Genomic DNA, 12,897 nt, shown 5'->3' on the forward strand with positions numbered 1-12,897 from the left:
AAATTTTCAAAATTTAAATTAAGTCTTTTTGGGACTGAAACATTAAAATTTTTCAAATACTTTTTTTCAAAAATATGTAATTTTTGAATGTACAAAATAAATTTTTGAATAATTGACATTTAACATGAGATTTTATTTTTTTACCAGAAGCTTATCACGACGCATTTTGATTGGCCATAATATCAAGACCACGTGACAAGCGCGTATATAGTCTTGAATTTTCCGGAGAAATTGTCATTTCGTCAGTTGACGTTGACAGATTCACTATAATTATTTATTCATTTTTTTTTATCAACTTCTCACATTAAATTATTTATTTCCAATTAACAATTACCCATAAAAAATTCAAATTTTTAATTTTTATTTCCAGTGAACTGTGATTTTTAAATCATGTCCATAAAGTGACAGTTTACATTTTCCTTATAATTTTTCAAAAAATTTGAGTAGTGAATAAAAAAAAATCTTAATAAATAATTAAAACGGTAATGGGTTTAATGAATAAAAACAAATTAATTTTATTAATAATTTGGCTTAAAGTCAATTATTTATTAAGCCAGTGTTTGAATTATAAAAATCAATCTATTTTTATAAAAGATTATTGATCAGGGGTAAGTATTTTTTTTTCTAAATAAATAAAATAAAATATTTTGTATGAGAGGTGAATGGTAAATTTAAAAAAAAATAACGTGATAATTGAAGAGGTTTATAATATATAGAGTAAGAGAATGATGCGTGTGACAGAAAAGCTCTCGTGGGAACACTCTGGGAGATCGGCTTTGAAATACATATAACTGACTGGTATGGTGGTGTTGTGTTGTGTTGACCGTATGTACCCGTCATTGCAAGCACAATGAGCTTGTTGTATTGCTCTAGAGGGTTGATATGTGCTGAAGGGCTATCGATAACTTGTCGTCCGAATTATCTACCGATTGGCTATTCATTCCTCTCGAATCCGTTTAACTATTTATTCATTTTTTTTTTTATTTATTCTTTGTTCTGCTGAACGTTTAATCCTTTTTATTTTATTTTTCATTCAAATTTTTTGTAGGAAAAATGACATCGAGGGTCTCAAAACCAACGACGCCGACCGATAGCGGCAAAGTTATAGTCGAGGGCCGCGAAACTTGGTCTGGAAAAGTTGATTTTCTTTTATCAGTAATTGGATTTGCTGTTGATTTGGCGAATGTTTGGAGATTTCCGTACTTGTGCTACAAAAATGGGGGCGGTAAGTTTTTAATAGTTTTTTTTTTCAATCTCAAGAAATTAAAAAATTAGTTTATTAATTTTAATTAATTAAAAATTTTAGATAAAATTAGTCAATATTTTTTTTAAAATTCCAGTTTTCAAATTTTACATATATAACAAAAATTATTTTAAATTCTTACAAATAAAATAATCGTAATTATAATGACGGGAAAAAAAAATTCAAATTTTTGAATTTTTAAATTTGAAAACAAAAATAATAGAAATTAAAAATCAAGTAATTGTAGGTCTGTTAATAATAATTTAAGTAAATAATATATATGTATATATATATATATGAGAAATGAGGGTAATATAATTTTAACTAGACGGTTGATTGTCATTTAGCGCGCCAAATTTGCTGTAGTCTGTATCTAGAAAATATATATACGTATGTATATATATGTACAGTTGTACATAAGTAAAGACTAGAGATATTTTAATATATATATAAGACTTTATTAAAAGAGGAGGAAGCTTATTCGCTTGTCGGATTAAATTTATAAGGTAGAAAATGAAATAAAAGTATGGAGTAAGAAATGAAGTACGTAATCTTAAATTATAACTTTTTATTAATCTTATTAAGTTATTATTAAAATGTTGGGCTCTTTAAGCAGCCTAGAGCATTCGGTTGATACTGAAGCGCAGGATTTCTTTTCTGCATCAATAAATATTAAACTTTAATAATATCGTAAATTATCAATTACGATTAAAAGTTGCGTCGAGAAGTAATGACCGCATGAAAAAATAATTCGATATAATAGTGTAGTGTGTAAATTACGATGGAGAGAATCTAGTTGCTCTGGTAGATTGGAGAGCTGGTAGAGAGCTGAGTGTTGAGAGTATGGTATAAAGAGTAGAGAGCAGGTATAAATGCTATTAGTTGGCGCAATATCAAGGCAGCCAGGAATGCGATTAAGTTGACACTGGGTTGATAGAGTGATACAGGAAAGCTTCTCAAAAGCGGCTGCTAATTAAGTTAAAGTTCTACCGTTGGAATGGGGTGTGCACTGACTGCTATGGGCGGCTACTGGCGATGCTACACGCTGGTGTTGATGATGCTAGTGCTGGTACTGATGCTGCTGTGTACTGCTACGGCATGTTCATACTGGAGCACGCGAGCTATTATCAACGGCAAGATCGGTCGCTAATTTACTCTCGAATTGCCCTCAATTAATTTCATTATTCAAACTATTTAGGACACCTTTGATCATGGACGTCTGTAACAAACTACAAAAAATTTTTTTTATAAAAAAAATAGTTCATAATTTTTTAATATTTTATTTTTTATTTCACGATCGATTTCAATCATATACAATTTTTTTTTTTAATCGATGACATTTAGGGGAAGGGGGGGCAAAAGGGGGTAGGGTAGGCAAAACGGGGTACCCCCAAAATTCGATAAAAAAAAATTTTATGTTTTGAATGGTTTTTAAACATTCCAAAATCACTTCTGTAAATAAAATTAAACGTTACTTTGAATTTTTTTTGGTAAACTTTTTCAAAAATCAATTGTCAGTTGAAAAATATTAATGACGTTTGTTTTATGATAAAAACTATTAAAAATTTTTTTTCTTCATTTGTATCCAATAAACATGTAAAATATAATTTTTCTTCATGTAAATTACTTACAAAAAAATTCAACTTAATCAAATTCGTTTAAAATCCAGAAATTTTTTTTTTTTACCTTTTTTAGGGGGTACCCCACTTTGCCTGCAGAAATGAAAAATTTTTTTTTCAACGGTAACTGAAAATTTCTTCTATTTACTTTGAATATCATTAAAAAAAAAAAAGATTTAGCGTATTTGAGTCCTCGAAAACTTGGTATTTCCTTAAGTACCCCCTTTTGCCCCTCCCTCCCCTACAATTTTTTTTTATAATCAATAATTAATGAGTAATTAAAATTTAATTATGGGTGATGGAGTGAAGAAAATTTTCCGCGATTTGAATCCGCGCTCCGTTTTTTTAAACTTTAAAAAAATGGCAGCGATTATTATCACGTTTTTTTATAAAAATAAAATTAATTAATTAATTAATTACTAATTAAAGCTGTAAGATGACAGTAAGTTTGATAAAAATATTTTGATATTCAGGGATTTGGGTTTGAACCCCGAGTAGGATTTTTTTAAATCTCCAATGATTTCAGAGACCGAATTCGAATTCACGTCTCGGTATTTTTTGTACGAAATATTTTTAAAATAATAATAATTTTTTTATGATACGCTAATGAAAAATTCAACGAAACCTGTTGATTTAAAAAAAAAAAATCCTAAAATCCCGTGACTAAGACTTAGAGCTCAATAAATGATCTTCTTAGCATGCACTTCCGTAAAAAATCCTCTTTCCCACAAAGTATCTTTATCCTCCTCCATAAATCCTCTTGATCTCCCGCTTTTTTTACTTCCCAAATAAAATTCATCAATCTAATCCACAAATTGTCATAAATCATAAAAATAGGGATCCGCCGAAAAAAACTAAATCTGACCACTCAAAGCTTTCATCATTATCAGTAATGGAAATATAGTTAGATTGAAAGCTATTTTACTTTAGTCACAAGTCAGCTGTGAAAATTACCAAGACACAAAAAAATAAAATAAAATAAAAAGTTCATAAAGAAGCGAAAAATGGAGCACTTTAAACTTTAAGGCCATTTTCTCTTTCTTTCCAAAACTTTCAATCGCGTTTCCGCTCTCTCTCAAATGCTCTGCTCTTTAACTTTATTTTTTTATTTCCCACCGTCAATTACCCTCTTGACCGACTCTCGAGCACTTGATTTATGTTAAAACTATTATTTCTTTAAGCTTTATCCCTCTCATCATCACCATCGCATCAAGTAAATAAATAAATATTTTTTTCAGGTGCATTTCTAGTTCCCTACTGCATAATGTTAATAGTCGGTGGTATTCCTTTATTCTATATGGAACTTGCTCTAGGGCAATTTAACCGGAAAGGAGCTATTACATGTTGGGGACGACTTGTTCCTTTACTCAAAGGTATTAATATTTATTTAATGCAACTGACAGCTTATTTGCTGACTACTCTCTGACTTTGTATTGGACAGACGCATTCTCTTAATAAATAAATCATTTTTATCCTCACAGGAATCGGTTACGCTGTTGCGCTGATAGCCTTCTACGTTGATTTTTACTATAATGTTATAATAGCTTGGGCATTGCGTTATTTTTTTGCATCGTTTACGAACATGTTGCCGTGGACAACCTGCGGTAATCCATGGAATACTCCACTTTGTCGGGAATTAAATTCAAATACTTCTGATGAGTTTGTTATTAATGACTGGAGTGATTATTACCAGACTTCGTTACTGCGTAAGTTTTTTTTTTTTGGTGATTTATGGTGACTTTTAGTTTGAAAATTTTTTTTTTGCAGTTAATACGAGCGATAATAGTTTATTGGGATACAATAATTATGGAAGCTGGAGGAATTACACGGATGACAATACAACGAAGTATACGAGCGCGGCTCAGGAATACTTCAAGTAATTTTTTTTGTATGATGTAAAGTTGAATGATTGGTGGGATAATTTTTAATTGATTGAAATAATTTTTAGCCGGGCGATTTTGGAATTACACCAGAGCGCGGGGTTACACGATCTGGGAATTGTCAAGTGGGACATTGCGCTTTGTTTGTTTATTGTTTATGTTATTTGTTATTTCTCATTGTGGAAGGGAATATCAACATCTGGAAAGGTAATTTTTATTTTTTTTTTAATTAAGGGCCGCGACTTTGACAAAATAAATATTTTAATTGTAAAAATTTCGAGTTGTAAATTTATAAAATGCATTTAAATATTTTCTTTGAGTTGATAACAAAAGTTTTTATTTTTAAATTCTGGCGGGCTTTTAAAATAAATAAAGACAAATTTTTTTTTTGTTTAAAATAAAACCGCGGGAAAATGAAATAAATAAATTAAATTTTTTTTAACAGTTTGTAAAAAATATTTAAATTAAAATAATTTAATTTAAATTAAATTTTCATCATCAACAAAATCTTTTTAAATTTTTTTACCCGACAGAAGTCTAGCGCTTTTAGTTTACGATAAAAGTAAACCGAAGCATCGCGATCAATAAAATAAAATAACAATAAATATTAAGTAATTTCCCTGATCTAGGTGGTCTGGTTCACGGCTTTGTTTCCCTACGCTGTGCTTCTGATCCTCTTAGTCCGTGGTGTCACCCTACCAGGAAGTGCCGAAGGAATAAAGTACTACCTCAGTCCCAATTTCACCGCAATAACAAACGCCGAGGTGAAAAAAATAATTTAAACTCAATTTACTTATTTTTCATTCCAACTGACTGCGAAATACAAAAATCTAACTCTTTATATTATTCGAGTTATAAATTATTATAATCTAGCATAGTGGCAGTGTCCATATTAAAGCATATAAAATTGTGAGCGCATGAGTTGACTCTTGGAAATATAACAGAGTGAAGGGACAAATGGTGAAATGGAAAATCTGTGTAAGCGTCTCGTAAATACCCTCAAGTAGTTGACCGAGTGCGCAAACGTGATTCGCATTTTATTTAACGCATTAAAATCTTTTATTGAGTTAATATAAAATATAATCTGTCTAGATATTTTATTGTTATATTATTTATAAATTCACCACTAATAAATAATATATATATTTATTTATAGGTATGGGTGGATGCCGCAACTCAAGTATTTTTTTCCCTCGGACCCGGGTTCGGAGTTCTTCTAGCCTACGCCAGTTACAATGAGTACCACAATAATGTCTACAGGTAATTTATTTTAAAAATTAATTACTTATTAATTTATTTATTGTCTAAATATTTATTTTAGCGATGCAATACTGACGAGTGTCATCAACAGCGTGACTTCTTTTATTGCCGGCTTCGTTATTTTTTCGGTCCTCGGTTACATGGCGCATGCAAGCGGACGATCTATCAAAGATGTTGCAACAGAAGGCCCCGGTCTTGTTTTTATTGTTTATCCCGCGGCAATTGCAACGATGCCTGGATCTATGTTTTGGGCGCTTATATTTTTTATGATGTTACTTACTCTCGGATTAGACAGCTCAGTAAGTACTGAATTTTATGCCGCGACAGTTACCGAGGGCAAAATGACTAATTGACACAGTAATTGACTGCAATTACTTTCATTTAATACGAAAATTTCGCGTATTGCCAGAAATTAAAATTAAACTCTTTTTAAAATTTAAATTTTGAAATTCTCCCGCCGTTTTATCCGCGGTAACTATGCCGCGGTTATTTTGCCACTCAGTTATTTGTCTTCGGACAATGATTTAAAAATAAAAAAGTGATAAAATTTTTTAAAAATCATTAATTATTTATATGTAATTATAGTTTGGTGGTTCGGAAGCAATAATAACAGCATTAAGTGACGAATTTCCTCTGATTGGTAATCACCGGGAAATATTTGTCGCGTGTTTATTTACATTATACTTTCTCGTGGGTCTTGCGTCATGTTCCCAAGTAAGTATTTAGTATAAAAATAAAAATAATGACTCGTTATTAATAAAATTAATTTTCTTAGGGAGGATTTTACTTCTTTCATTTATTGGACCGTTACGCTGCCGGTTACTCGATGCTATTTGCCGTACTCGCGGAAGCGATAGCCGTCAGCTGGATTTACGGCACCGATAGATTTTGCGCAGACATTAAAGATATGATTGGATTTGCACCAGGACTCTACTGGCGCGTTTGTTGGAAATTTATTGCTCCGATTTTTATTGTCGTAAGTTCAGTAAATTTTTATTCTTAATTCAAAATAAATTAATTTACTCATATTTATTATGTATAGTTTATTATCGTCTACGGTTTAATGGGCTACGAACCTCTTTCATATGACGAATACACTTACCCCTTGTGGGCAAATATCATTGGATGGATCATAGCATCGTCTTCAGTGGCCATGATCCCAGGAATGGCGATTTATAAAATAATTGTTACCCCCGGAACATTCTGTCAAGTAAATTAATTATAAATAAAAGAGTAACAATTAAAAAATCATTGAGTATTGATTGATAAATTTAATTACAGAGAATAAAAATATTAACAACTCCATGGAGAGACACACAGCAGCAAACAGTGAACATGAGATCAACCGTAAGTTCAGTAGCTAATGGAGCCGTACGAACAAGTTTACTCGAAGAAGGCGGTTTTGTTGACGTATTACCTAAAGAACAATTAGATCTAACTAAAGAAAAAATTCAAGTTGTACTTCATCCTGGTGACAATGGCGACCCACCACCAGAACCCGTCTAGGACAACACTCTAGTAATTTTACGTGGCTCGCGTTTCCATATTTATCTCTGCTAACATTATTATTTATTAATTAATTAATTAATTAATTTCTTCTATCAATTAAATTTTTTTTAATTAAAATTAAAATTTATCTAGTAGGGGCTTTATAAATAAAACGGACGTTAATTTAAAGATTTAAAAGCTATTAGTATAGAAATATATAAATATTTGGAATTTAAAAAGTCGGACTCCATTAACTCGGACGTTTAGTCCACGGAGCGGAAATTTCTTGGGATTTTCGGGTTAACGGATGCCCCTTCTTTTGGAAAAAGTAAACTATCACGCATGCGCTCTTACACCACATGTGTGATGCATATATAAATATACACACACACACAAATTTATAGCAAAGGGTGGGAGAGCGCAGCTTGTAGTGAGGGTCAGGATTCAGGGGAAGTACCGAGATAATGGAGTTCGACTATGAAATAGATTTTGTCGAAGTAAAAAAATCGATTAGTGTAAGAATTGAGTATTATTTATAATAATAATAAATTAGTTGAAGTATTGATGGGCTGTATGACGAGCTCGGATACTTATGCTGTGTGGACTATACGCAAAATAAAATTTATCGTTACGATATTAATTAGTTTGATAGGGTAGACTATTAAGACTGTAGTAATTAATTATAATTATAATTATAATAAATATATATATTTATACAATGCATCTGAACTGCAATCGCAGCCATAGGTCGCAGTTCGGGCTTTGTTGGACGATTTTAAAATTATTACTGATAAATAATTATAATAATTAATTTATTGACGTGTTAAATATTGTTTATAGACTAATAATTATATAATGTTATTAATTTGTTGAGGCTTTGAAGGAAATGATCGTTCGAGAGCCATATTGAGCGAACATTTACTTAAATAATTATTAACTGTTTTGATTGTGTAATGATAATTTTTTGGTTAATAAAATTATTACTTGTGTAAAAAAAATTTTTATTTAATGATGAAAAAAATCAAGTCATTAATTTGAGTAAGACGGTGACACGACCGATGATCCGCGACAATTGATCCTTGCGACGATTGATTCGTCGATAAAATGCGTGTAACATGAAAAATTACGCCCTTTTTTCTCTAATTTGTGTGTGAGTAGATTTTTTATGTTACACGGAAAGAAAATTATGGCAGCGGTTCCCATAATTTTGTGAAATTTTTTACTATACCATCATAGGAATTACGACCATAAATTATGGGAGCGGTTCCTATAATTATAGGAATGTTTCCCATAATTATAGGAATAGTTCCTATAATTATGGGAATGGTTCCTATAATTTATAGGAATACTTTCTATAATGTTATGGGAATAGTTTCCATACTATTATAGGAACCATTCCTATAATATTATGGGAATGGTTCCCATATTATCATGAAAAAAATAATTTAAAGAAGTGCGGTAATCACTTCTACAATACACAGAAATATTATTAAACATAAAAACAAAAATTCAAACATTGAAAAAAAAATCGTATTTGGCAAAAAAACATTAAAATTTTTAACAAGAATTTTTTGTCAGCACAAAACATTCAAGAAAATTCAAATTTTGGGAAATTTCTACACTATAGTGCAAAAAAAAAATTTTATGATATTATAGGGATGGTTCCCATAACATTATGGGAATAGTTCCCATAATATTATAGGAATAGTTCCTATACCAATATAGGAACCATTCCCATAATAGTATAGGTACTATTCCCATACCATTATGGGAACCATTCCCATAATGCATAACAAAACTTCCCATAATTTTCTTTCCGTGTACACGCACACAAAATTAGTGAAATAAGGGCGTAATTTTTCATGTTACACGCATTTTATCGACGGATCAATTGTCGCGGATCAATTGTCCTCGGATCATTTGTTACGTAACCGAGTAAAAAACAAAACCCGAAATTTAATCAGAAAATAAAATTTTTAATTTAAATTTAAATTACCCCATTATTCAATTATCGCTTTTATTTAAATAAATTTATAAATTTAACGTTGCATTAAACACCCACACTAATTTTACATTGCATGCACATGGCACATATATATATTAATATATATTCACATATTTTATATACTACTCACATAAATTTTTTTTATTAATTAAAAAATTAATTTAAAAAAACGGAGTTTTAGTCAAATCAGCGATTTTTATAATAATATTTATTATTATTATTGTTATTAATATTATTATTATTATTATTATTAAATAATTACCTCATTAAAAAATATGTCTTTCAAACAATTAGTCATACATATAATAAATAAACAATAAATGATAACCTAAAACTTTAAAAAGTAATGTCGAGCAAATGGTAAATTTGAATAATCGAACTTTTGGCGCCACTTGAATAATCGATATCCGGAGGTTAGAGAGCAGCTGGCGAGCAAGACAACAGACGTAGAAACTAAACATAGCACATTACACATTAGTCAACATGACACCGACAACAGAAAGTCTATCAGATCTCCAAAAACAAGTATTTTCACGAATAAGTAACAATGAAGCCGCGGAACTCTGCGCTCTCCTCGCTTCCAACAAAATGAAGATCGACTTCGTCGACGAAAACGGTATGAGTCCTCTCCAGCATGCCTGTTACAAAGGAAATAAAGAGATTGTCCAGATGCTGCTCGACCAGGTAGGTTAAGTTTATCATAACAAACAATTTTTTTATTTCCGCAACCGATCAATTTTCCCCACCGGTAATTATTTTTATTGACAGCAAGTTTTTTTTACCTGAATTATTTTTTAGTTGGGTTTTAATAATTTTGTTGTTCCTCTGGTGATTAGGGAGCTGATGTAAATGCGTGTCAACACGAGCATGCATACACGGCATTGCATTTCGCGGCATTGAGTGGCAACGCAGATTTATGTCACCTGCTGATGTCTCATGGTGCCAAACTTACGGCGACGAATAGCGTAGGCAGGACACCCGCACAAATGGCTGCCTTCGTAGGGAATCACAACTGCGTAGCCACCATCAACAATTACATACCAAAGGCTGATATTGATTACTACATAAAACCACAGGGATTACAAACAGAGCCGATGTTGCCTCCGCATCTGGCCGATTCCCTTCACAAGTTCATTATGCAGGTCAATGTACATCCGGTTAGAGTCGCTATGAGCTTGCAGAGGTGTACTGGTCTACTAGATCATTTACCGAAGGTATTTTTACATAAAAAAAAAACCTGTTCTGTATTTTAGCACAAGTCGATTTTTAAAAAAGTTTATGGATTTTTTTAAATTTATTTGATAGGTTCAAAAAGTATTGGAGTCTATGCGTCATCGTGAAATGACCAGAGGTACGGACACAAATGAAATAATGGCATTTAAATATCACTACCTGAGTTGTATTGTAAGCGAGTTGATAAAATGCCAGAAGCGGCTGGAAGCGAGAAAAGCTGAGAAAATAAACGGAGACAAATCAGCTGATGAGGAAAAAAATAAAACGGACCCGGTGGAATTTTTTATACGCGCACTGCTGAAGTGCAGCAGAAGCGACGGCCTTCCGGAATACCAGGAGGCTCTGCTGAGAGAAATAGTGAGGGAGTTCCCGTTCCGCGAGAGCATGATATTCAGGCAGATGGTGGCCACTTTGGCTGGAACTGACCCGCCGTCGGCGGTGTCTGTTATATCCGCGGCTATCAATGGACAGCGCGGGTTCGCGGACAATCAGCAGATCTGCATGACCTGTGGAGAAGAAAAGGCGACCAAGAAGTGCAGCAAATGCAAGGCGGTTCAGTACTGCGACCGCGAGTGCCAGAGATTGCACTGGTTTTTGCACAAGAAAGAATGCGCGCGCGTGAGTCCTTCTTGTATTGGATCCGCTGCTGGAAATCCTAAAGTTACTGATACTGACAAAGTCGATATTGCCAATGCTGTTAAAAACGAAATCGGCAATTTGAATATCAAATAAATTATTTAGATAGACTTTTTTTTGAATAGACGGGAGGTTACTTAGTTTTCACTTCAATACTTTTTATTTAAATTTAATTCCGCACAATTTTTTACGATTTAAATAAAAAATAGATAAAAAGAATACGGAGTAAGATCAGGGAGTTCAAGGAGACCTTTCATTTATTTTTATTTTATATGTTGTAGGACTTTTTATGTATTATCAAATAAATTTGAATAATTGGTGGAATAATTTTTGATTGATTGAAATAATTTGTAGCCGGGCGATTTTGGAATTACACCAGAGCGCGGGGTTACACGATCTGGGAATTGTCAAGTGGGACATTGCGCTTTGTTTGTTTATTGTTTATGTTATTTGTTATTTTTCATTGTGGAAGGGAATATCAACATTTGGAAAGGTAATTTTTATTTTTTTTTAATTAAGGGCCGCGACTTTGACAAAATAAATATTTTAATTGTAAAAATTTCGAGTTGTAAATTTATAAAATGCATTTAAATATTTTCTTTGAGTTGATAACAAAAGTTTTTATTTTTAAATTCTGGCGGGCTTTTAAAATAAATAAAGACAAATTTTTTTTTTGTTTAAAATAAAACCGCGGGAAAATGAAATAAATAAATTAAATTTTTTTTAACAGTTTGTAAAAAATATTTAAATTAAAATAATTTAATTTAAATTAAATTTTCATCATCAACAAAATCTTTTTAAATTTTTTTACCCGACAGAAGTCTAGCGCTTTTAGTTTACGATAAAAGTAAACCGAAGCATCGCGATCAATAAAATAAAATAACAATAAATATTAAATAAAAAATATTTTAAACGCCAGCCTTAAATGAAAATCCATAAAAATACCGATCCCTGATAAATTATTTGTAAATATCATGACTACATTTTTTCTCAACTGAGTAACCTCTGGTATTATTTATTATGTAAAAAAAAAGTTATTTCAATTATTGAGTAATAAAAATTATATACTCTTGTGTCTTTTACATCTGAATGAAGTCAGTTCACTGCCGACAATCTTCTCATTAAAAATCCGTACCTCATAATCAATAATTATTATTATTGTGTACTATAATTACTCAATCAAGAATTATTTATAATTTTTAAGTATACGAATCATGTCGCGATAACTTCCGTTATAATTAACGCCAAAAGTCAGTAGCACTGAGTGTAATAATAATTTTATTTTCTTCTTGTTTTGTTTCTATTCAATTATTTATTTAATTTAAAAGTCTATGGCAATAAAATATATTGAATAATAATTTAAATCTCATGAAAATTATTTAAGAGTAAAAATAAATGACTAATTATGTATAATAAATGTAATAGTAATAAAATAACACGGATAATTTAATATCATTTTTTTACTTTTATTTTATTTCAAATTACGCGATGACAGTACTGTACTAGAAGTAGAATTTTTTGTGTCGTAATATT

At 31.1% G+C, this 12,897-nt stretch overlaps 2 protein-coding genes and 1 long non-coding RNA gene across 3 annotated transcripts; 2 read left to right on the forward strand and 1 right to left on the reverse strand.

Annotated features, from left to right (window-relative positions):
- Positions 1-298: 298 nt before the first annotated feature.
- LOC130665762 (sodium-dependent dopamine transporter) lies at positions 299-7,508 on the forward strand. Its single transcript, XM_057466338.1, has 13 exons — positions 299-608; positions 1,049-1,225; positions 4,101-4,235; positions 4,344-4,568; positions 4,630-4,738; positions 4,811-4,949; positions 5,372-5,506; positions 5,899-6,002; positions 6,064-6,301; positions 6,588-6,716; positions 6,778-6,978; positions 7,045-7,212; positions 7,284-7,508. Exons 2-13 carry the CDS (start codon positions 1,054-1,056, stop codon positions 7,506-7,508), a joined length of 1,980 nt encoding a protein of 659 aa, XP_057322321.1. The 5' UTR covers positions 299-608; positions 1,049-1,053.
- On the reverse strand, positions 2,233-7,419 carry LOC130665774 (uncharacterized). The gene is made up of 3 exons (XR_008989580.1): positions 7,282-7,419; positions 7,105-7,205; positions 2,233-2,472 (listed from the first exon to the last, which is right to left on the reverse strand). It is a non-coding gene; the product is annotated as an uncharacterized LOC130665774 (long non-coding RNA).
- A 2,396-nt stretch (positions 7,509-9,904) lies between the features above and the next one.
- On the forward strand, positions 9,905-11,880 carry LOC130665765 (ankyrin repeat and MYND domain-containing protein 2). The gene is made up of 3 exons (XM_057466345.1): positions 9,905-10,179; positions 10,332-10,709; positions 10,801-11,880. The coding sequence occupies exons 1-3, from the start codon at positions 9,979-9,981 to the stop codon at positions 11,458-11,460; spliced, it is 1,239 nt and encodes a 412-aa protein (XP_057322328.1). The 5' UTR covers positions 9,905-9,978; the 3' UTR covers positions 11,461-11,880.
- The last annotated feature ends 1,017 nt before the right edge of the window (positions 11,881-12,897 follow it).

Source organism: Microplitis mediator, chromosome 3, assembly GCF_029852145.1.
Source record: "Microplitis mediator isolate UGA2020A chromosome 3, iyMicMedi2.1, whole genome shotgun sequence".
NCBI lineage: Eukaryota > Metazoa > Arthropoda > Insecta > Hymenoptera > Braconidae > Microplitis > Microplitis mediator.

Coding starts and splice junctions, on each gene's coding strand:
- LOC130665762 (XM_057466338.1), top strand. CDS start 1,054: ATGACATCGAGGGTCTCAAAACCAACGACGCCGACCGATAGCGGCAAA. Junction 4,739..4,810: donor GCGGCTCAGGAATACTTCAA/GTAATTTTTTTT, acceptor AATAATTTTTAG/CCGGGCGATTTTGGAATTAC. Junction 4,950..5,371: donor GAATATCAACATCTGGAAAG/GTAATTTTTATT, acceptor TCCCTGATCTAG/GTGGTCTGGTTCACGGCTTT.
- LOC130665765 (XM_057466345.1), top strand. CDS start 9,979: ATGACACCGACAACAGAAAGTCTATCAGATCTCCAAAAACAAGTATTT. Junction 10,180..10,331: donor TCCAGATGCTGCTCGACCAG/GTAGGTTAAGTT, acceptor TCTGGTGATTAG/GGAGCTGATGTAAATGCGTG. Junction 10,710..10,800: donor TACTAGATCATTTACCGAAG/GTATTTTTACAT, acceptor TTTATTTGATAG/GTTCAAAAAGTATTGGAGTC.